The following is a 7,861-nucleotide window of genomic DNA, read 5'->3' as shown; positions in this document are numbered from 1 at the left end:
CGCCGCGCCGGGGCGGCGGGCCTCGGGGGCGTGGGGGAGCCGATGGAGACTGCGAGGACGGGCGGCGCTCCCAAGACCACCAGCGTTACGGGCACGGCTCGTGTCTCAGATTGCACTAGCCAGATTGCACTCTGCGGCCAGCTGCACGCATCCCGACCGACTGCCTCATCTGCCGGCGGCGGGTCCCTCGACTACCTTCTCCCAGCAGGCTCTGCTGGGCAAGGGAACGGCAAACCTCCGAGCTAGGGGGGATGATCTTTTGGAAGCAAGCTCGTATGAACAACAGTGCTTCACTGAACACACAGGCATTGGAAATTCGTAACAGACTGGAGTTTATTTCAATGTTACCTGTCCAGGTGTGTATTTTACAGTTAAAACACTTCCTAAAACTACAATAAAGCTGTGATGTTTGGTATGAGTATTTCAGAAACTGGCACCGTTCCTAAGTTTCCAGTGCCACAAAAACCAGAGACAAAAAAAGAGTTGTACTCCCCCAGCTCACCCCAAGCACTTGCCTTAACTCACTGCAGCACTGACACGAGTGTCATCGAGCTGCAGAAGACAAAACTCTGCTTTGGAACATTAAAACATATTTGCTCTTGCGAGAAGCCTTCCCATTAAAAAAAAAATTTAAAAAAAAAAAAAAAGGAATCATAGGGAGATTTGATTTTCCAGAAAACTGTCACACAAAACACTTTAGCTCCTCCCTGGTGCCTGTTTGCTTGTTAAAGTCAATCAAGTGTCCCTTTATTTGCACATGCACAATTGGGTTCCATTCATAAAGTCCAGAAATGTAAATGTGCCTGTGTGGAATATTACAGCAGGTTTCAAAGCCAGAGGTGCTCGTCTGCACTGTTTAATAGTCACAAACAAGGCAAGGTAAGATGAGACACCTGCTAAAGCAAGACTATGCTAAGGTACTGAGAGCGTAGGTGACGTCCGTTTCTTTCCCTGGGGTGTGTGTGGGGAAGAGTGGGGGTGATGGCCAAGGGTCAACCAAAATCCTAGGCTAGAAGCCGCCTGCGTATCTTAGACAGAAGATTGCACTCCGAAAGTCTCCTGAGAGGCATACACCATGTACAGGAACCCATCCTCGTCCTTCTCGCTCTCGTACACCTCGGATATGGGTGTGGAAACGCTCACCATGCTGTGTCCGTTCACCAGGAGGAAGAACGCCTGGTTGGAGTTCAGCTGCAGGCGTCGCCTGTTAGGGGGAGGTTGGGAGAGCGGAGGGGGGAAGGAGTTTCACAGTGATGACCACGCATTTCCAGTCACATTAACAAAGGTTTAGGATAAAGAGCAAAACCAAGGCCTCCGCCACTGACAGCAGTAAGATGTCCCCACCCAAAGCAGCCTTGCCGCTGGAGAAGGCGGCATTTAGTTCCCACCTCTAAGTGGTATTAAATTCATCTATTAAGTCCCATCAAACATGTCCACTGACAGAAGCCCTTCTTTCACTGGAAAAGCTACACTCCAGCAGGACATTAAACTGAAGCGAAAAGGAAGAGGCAGTCCTTGCCAGGATGGTCCCTGTACGACCAGCAAACGCCCAAGGCCTGCAGGACCTTCGGCTTACAGCTCACTGGAAATGTAAACCCAGGCTGACCTTGAGAGAGCCAAGTGACGATGGGGAGGGCAGATGGGCAGAGTTTCCACGCGAAGGCCCTGAACCTTTTAAACTCACTTTGTCACCAGCTCTGTGACAGCCTGCGTTTAACCTTTGGAGCATCTTGCCGCCTCTTCTCCTCCCTCCCAGGAGAAGCATCGTGGGAAGGGCAGAGAGCGACAGACTTCACAGACTGCGTGGCACAGTAAACATCTAACTTGGGGGTTTCCCTTGGATCATTCCCTCCGGTTGGGGAGAAATAGCTATTTCTGCTAAACTGCCTACCGGCAAGCAGCTTTATAGAGAGAAGCTCTCTTACTACTTCATAAACCAAGTAAGCAGGAGGAACTCAGGTATGTGGAAGCACAACCAAAAAAGAAGGAAAGAACAACAGATCAGAAGAGCTTCCTGCCCACTTCCGCTCGCTGCTGAGGGGCAGCAGCAGCTGGAAACAAGGATTTATTCAGCCTCCCAGCCACAGCCCTGGAATGGGACCCTTCCAAAACCAAGCTCTAATCGCTCGAGAGACAGCAGGCTGAGAAAAGGCAGCAGCTCTCTGGGGGCTGGGAAGGACAGGCTTTGCTGTGCACAATAGGAGCTGGCTAAGGACCAAGTCCAGCTGGTACCAAGTCATCTATTAACAATAAAGCCAAAGAAAAAAGGTGGGGAAAATCCTTCAGCTTGCTGTTAACCTTTCTGCCCAGGGCTTTAATGTTCATGAGAAATTCTGGAAGACTTGAGCAATCTGGTTCCCGTTTCCAAAACCCTATCTCACTTTCTTACTCATCTAAGAGCTGGGATTTGCTGAGGAGGGTTTTTGTACAAGCCTCAGAGGCAGGGAATTGTTTGGACACACGGGACAACTCCGGTTTTACAGCTTGTGGCCTCCACAAACCAGCTGCCTGCTACACCGTGACCAACAAAAAAAGCAAACTCTGGTTTGCTGCTAACTTCTAAATTTACCACTTGAGAACTCTTACTAATCAAATATTCCTTCTTGACATTAAGCCAGGAGAAATGCACTTCTAGCAGAATTTCTGACCACAATTTTAGACCACACAACTTCCACTCCATGGCTATTTCCCCTTTGCCTTTTCTTGTAAGCAAAGCTCAAGCACCAGAGCAGAGCAGTACTCAAGCCACAGTCTGTGCAAACAGCTGGGACAAAAAGATACTGGTCTGAACGTGTGTTTTTCAGGCCTCAACACTGTCATTGAGGGAAACCTCATTTCACGATCAAAGCTTGCCAACATCAACCCTAAGCAACAGCTCAGAGCTCTGGCTACGAGCCCAAACTCCCCCTCCAGTGGGTGGGAAGAGGCAGGCACTCCGGAGAGGGACTCCCAGGCAGAACACCAAGAAGGCATCCTAAAATAGCCAAGCAGGAAGCGCTGGGGCCCTGGGCCAGAAGCACCCATGTTAGACAGGGATTCACAGCCCCAGACTCCCTCCTACAACTCTGGGAAGCAGTTATTTCTCTTGAAAGCAGACTACCAGCTCAGCAATTTCAAGAAGTTTCTTCCCAGCAAAGCCAAAGGAAAAGCACCTTCTCATGAATTTGTCCTAGTGATGATACCAAGGCACTCGTTAGATGAATTTTCCATTTAAAGAGTCCCAAATGCATACACCAGGTGGGGAATAAACAAAGTCTTAGGTTGACGGAGCTTACACTGAAATCACAGCATACTACCTGATAATTTTAATTAGCTCGCTCATGTTGACGTGATCTGGCACCAGGAACTTGGTCTTATCCAAAACTGGAAGCTGCTTCTCTCCCTTGTACCTTTCAATGATCACCTAAAAAGAAACAAAAAGAAAGGAGCAGAAGATGTGAAAGGCAGAAATGGTGTCTGGTGCCCTCATCTCCCCCCTCCATTTTAGACACAGCAAAGTACAACAAGCATTCATGCTAAACTCCATTTTCCTTCATTTGTGAATGCAGTATCTGGAATCTGAAAAGGAACAATTACAATTTTCTTCATGTGCCTCTCCTGCTCTGTTTGCGAGAGTCGCTGCACGAAGGGGTAACAAACAGGGATTTAACAGCAAACATCCACAGCTTCGGTGCCATTTTAGAACAGTCCATTTGCTGGAATCATTTAATCTAGCACTGAGGTACCCAGCAACAAGGAAACTCAAGAAAAGATAAAGCACACTTCCCTCTAACGCGTTACAGTGGCTGACTAGGGCCTTGGGCTGCTACAGAAGTCTGCAAACTGAACCAGTTTTCACTAGAATTTTTCCAGTTTCAGGCCACCTCTTTCTAAGAATTACACCTCCAGATTAGTACGCTATTCCGTTCACCAACATGGTTACTCTAATCCATGAGAGAAAGCTACTTTTGAAGGGTATAAAGCCTCAAAAGAGAGAATTTCCTCCTCCTTAATTTCAGGACAGGATGCTTAGGAACCAGTAATTCTGTCAAGATTTTATGTAGTAACTACTTAATTTACAAGGAAATTGCAGATTTGCCAATTTAAGTAGCACCCTGCCCAGCAACTGCATATAGTTCCTGCTTTTGAGAAATGATCTCAGGATTTGTGCATTCCCGTTTCCACAGCGTGGGTTTTGTTGTTTTTAAATCAACACTAGCTACGTGACACCATTCACTTGGATCATTTCCATGCTCACGGGGTCTGGCTGTGTTGATATTCAAAAGTTACACAGGTGAAGAGATATTAAGTCAATTTAATTATATCAGAGAAAGACTTCCTTAACACCAGTTAAAATAAATGCTGGCTCATTCTAGAAAAAAAACCAACAACACTGTTTTAAAAAAGTTAGACCATAACCAATAGATAATATTTCCAAGAGCAAAAGGAAGGGTGTTGACAGCACAGGAGGGATTTACCATCTAGCATGGCATTGCCATCTTATCTCATCCAGAACTGCTAATGATAATAGCAAGGCAGTAACTCAAGCTAGGACATGGACAAGCAACCACAGCAAGCCTCCAGGGATCCCAGCAGGCCTCTGCCATAGTTGTGAGTTTGCATCACTGCATCTTCAGCAAGTTGCTTAGACACCTCTGAATTTTTGCTAGTAATATGTCCATGGCTGACTTAAAATGAGAGCTTTGCTATAAATCAATGGCTTTCAATCTGTGGTCACACTCCTTGGGGACTACAGCTAAGTGATCTGTGAAAGGTGGGTGAAAAAGTAATCTTCTGTCAGGAAACAGATTTGTTAGGAAAGGGTCTTTTGGGGAAAACTGCACATTCCAGAGAAGTCAGAAAATCTCTGCTGTAAAGTATTGCTTGTTCCCATGCCCAATAGCATAGTAAAACAGCAGCAGCAGCAGCTTCAAGATGAAGTAGTTTAAAGCTAAAGGAAAGCTGAAAACCTTCTGGTTTCTATTTGACATGGAGGCAACAACTGCTTCTGTTAATGAACTTGCACTGGAACTGCAGCCAGTTTGCAAGCCGTTTGTTCACAGAAGAATTTTCACTCACAGGGATCTCATCACTGAGAACCAAAGGCTGAGGTGTCCGATTAAGTTCTCTCTTCTGCTCCCCAAGATCTCCTGAGACCTTCCCTGTTTCACCAAATGGCCGTAAGGACGGTTGCATTTATTGCTTACTGCGGTGACAGCCATCACACGAAAGCCCACCAGTTGTGAAGAACTCATCCGCAATATATCACAATCCCTGCCTTTTGCTTCACAGGACATTTTGCTTTGCGTTTGTAACCTTGAGGATGCCATAAATAAAAGAAAATAAAAATTCAGGCAGCATTTGGAGCTGACCAGCTAAAGAAGAGCGACCAGGTGCGGGCTGATCCCCTCTTTGAGGTGCCTCAACACTAGGTGGAGGGGTTTGACAGCCAAGCAGCATTTCTGGAGACCTCAAGCAAAGGCCCGTTTCCCAGAAGGCAAGCGTTTCTGTCTTTCTCAGCGTGGACTGGTGTTGAAAGCCATAACTGTCTCTACATTACTGTGCATTCTTCTTCGTTAGCCTCTGCAGACTCTTCTTCTGGAGAAGAAAAACGCTGAGATGAGAAGAGCTGAACACTCAGGAGAATCTCAGAGCTCAGTCAGGGTGTGGTTTTCTCTGAAGTTACAACATTCAGCTTCAGTACACAGGAAACCCCATTTCCTCCAGTCCCCAGCTAGCACCTTGCTCTACCACACCAACGGCCGGTTACTAGTTTAGGCATTTTCTGAAATCCAGGCCTAACAACCCTGAACAGCCAAATTTTAATTTGGTCTTATAAGGACAGCTCTTTTACAGGCTTCTAACTACTTAAAAGAACATAAGAAAGTGAAAAGAACCAGACTTACTGGTATTTTAGTTGGATGCTGATCTCGAATCAGTCGTACATCTTCCACTCTTTGCTCTGCAAGAGAGTAAAAAAAAGTCTGTTCAAACATCCACACTTAATGCTGTTAATACCTGAAGAGAGGGACTGAATGTTAGCAAAAGCCACAAAGGCAAATTCAGGCAAATTAGTTTTCAAATGGGACAGCACTGTCACAAGTAAAACCTCTCCTTTGACAGATGATACTTTGCTCTTTAACCCAAGGTGACAAGTACTGCACACATGCTGCCTGGCACTCCTAGAAAGTATTAATGGAGATAGACCCCTCACACACACATCCCTCATTTTCTGCCTGCTAAAGCAGAATCTTTAATCTCTTTTAATCTCATAAATTCATAGCATCAAATTACACCACCCAAGTTAATGACTACATATCCTGCACTATTTCTGCGAGATCCCAGAAGAGGAAGTTGTCAACAATTACTTGAGAGCTAAGACTAGCTGAAGCCTGGCAGCATCAGCTTACGCTGTGCCTTCTAGTATTACCAAATTACAGTTTTCTATTTTGATTATGCTGCACCCATTGTTGCAGAAGCTGTTGGTAGGTTCTTGTGTACCTAGACATTTCACCGCTCTCTGTGCCAGTTTTCAGGATAAAGTTCACCTCTCCTCAGATGTAAATATTAATAGCACAGATATTATAAACCAGGCTAAAGTACAAGTCCGAGCCAAAGAAAACAGACGCAGTTGCTTTTAGAGGCAGTTGCATCTGCTTATACCCTGCCTACTTTCAGATTCAGTGAACTCAATTTTAACCTCTCCAAGCTCTTTTCAGCGGGCTGGGGCTTTCCAGGCCATCTCCATCTTATAAACACCTCTCAGAGAGAAGATTTAGTGTTGCATCACAGCTTTAACAGACACCTACCTAGGGAGAGGTGCTGCTCACAGGAGAGGAAGAGCTTAGATCAGCACCCACCAGCCCAACTCATTGCTGGTCTGCTAATGCACAGGACACACTACCTGTGCCATCACTCAGCCGTAACACCACTCAGCTCTCCATTAGTCCACAGTAAGTTTGTGCGCATCAAATACATCCATAAGCCTTTTCACAAGCCCAGTAAGGAAATGCAACTCACATGAATCATGGTTTTGAGCTGGAGGTGAATCAAGCAGAACTAAGGCAAGGAGTATGCAAAGCCTTCGCCTGACTGCAAGACCAAGAACCTGAAAGCCATCCTGCTTCACACCTCACAGTCCGAGCTACGGTCTTACAGACCAGCATTAACATTTCAAGGGCAGAGTCACTAGCTAATTAATTTTAAGATTAACCAGAAACACAAGAGATATGGAGAATGAAAGAGATCAACTGTCAACCCAGCAAGCACAGAAAGGTTTGACCAACTTTTCAACTGAAACAGGTTTGTTCACGGCAATGTTATTCAGCAGAACTCCCTGGAGTAGAAAGAATATAAACTGGTCAAATCATTGAGATTATTGTATATGGTGTGTTCAAAATCAGGCTTTGGTCACTCACAGATAAACACTGTTCCCTGACGACATTAGTTGCAGTGGCAACTGCTTGGCTGCCATCCTAGCTGAACTTAATACCTGCAACAGAGGCTGCTGACAGGCGAGGGGGTCAACAACAGTTTTGGAAGACTCCAAAAAAAGGGGCAGCTTAAACACAGACTCTGTTAGATCAAAATTCTCTCCACTTCAATGCGGAAAACAGCTTACGTTGAACAGAACAGCAAAGACAAGGGTGGGCACACGAGAAAGCTCTCTTAAGCAGCTTGACTTTAACCCAAAGGCTGAAGGAAAAGAAAATCTGGATCAATTACTTCCACCAATTCCATTTTACGAACAGGATTTTATAGTTCACACAGAAATAGGTTACGCTGCCAGTTCTTGTTACCCTCTGAGCATTTCAGCCTACCTCACCGACACACATGAACAGATACTGAGCTCTTTGATTGCTTTGGTCCCATCTTAAGCACG

At 45.7% G+C, this 7,861-nt stretch overlaps 1 protein-coding gene across 1 annotated transcript; it reads right to left on the bottom strand.

Moving 5' to 3' along the window:
- Positions 1–836: 836 nt before the first annotated feature.
- LOC104625690 (microtubule-associated proteins 1A/1B light chain 3B) lies at positions 837–5,941 on the bottom strand (the record flags this gene model as incomplete). Its single annotated transcript, XM_010293383.1, has 3 exons — positions 837–1,204; positions 3,297–3,403; positions 5,886–5,941. Coding segments are annotated over 3 exons (338 nt in total), but the record flags the coding sequence as incomplete, so codon positions are not given.
- Between the last annotated feature and the right edge of the window lie 1,920 nt (positions 5,942–7,861).

The sequence above is a fragment of the Phaethon lepturus genome, unplaced genomic scaffold (genome assembly GCF_000687285.1).
Source record: "Phaethon lepturus isolate BGI_N335 unplaced genomic scaffold, ASM68728v1 scaffold2498, whole genome shotgun sequence".
Taxonomy (NCBI): domain Eukaryota; kingdom Metazoa; phylum Chordata; class Aves; order Phaethontiformes; family Phaethontidae; genus Phaethon; species Phaethon lepturus.
Note: the sequence above shows the minus strand (reverse complement) of the source record. Positions and strands in the feature narration are given on the sequence as shown.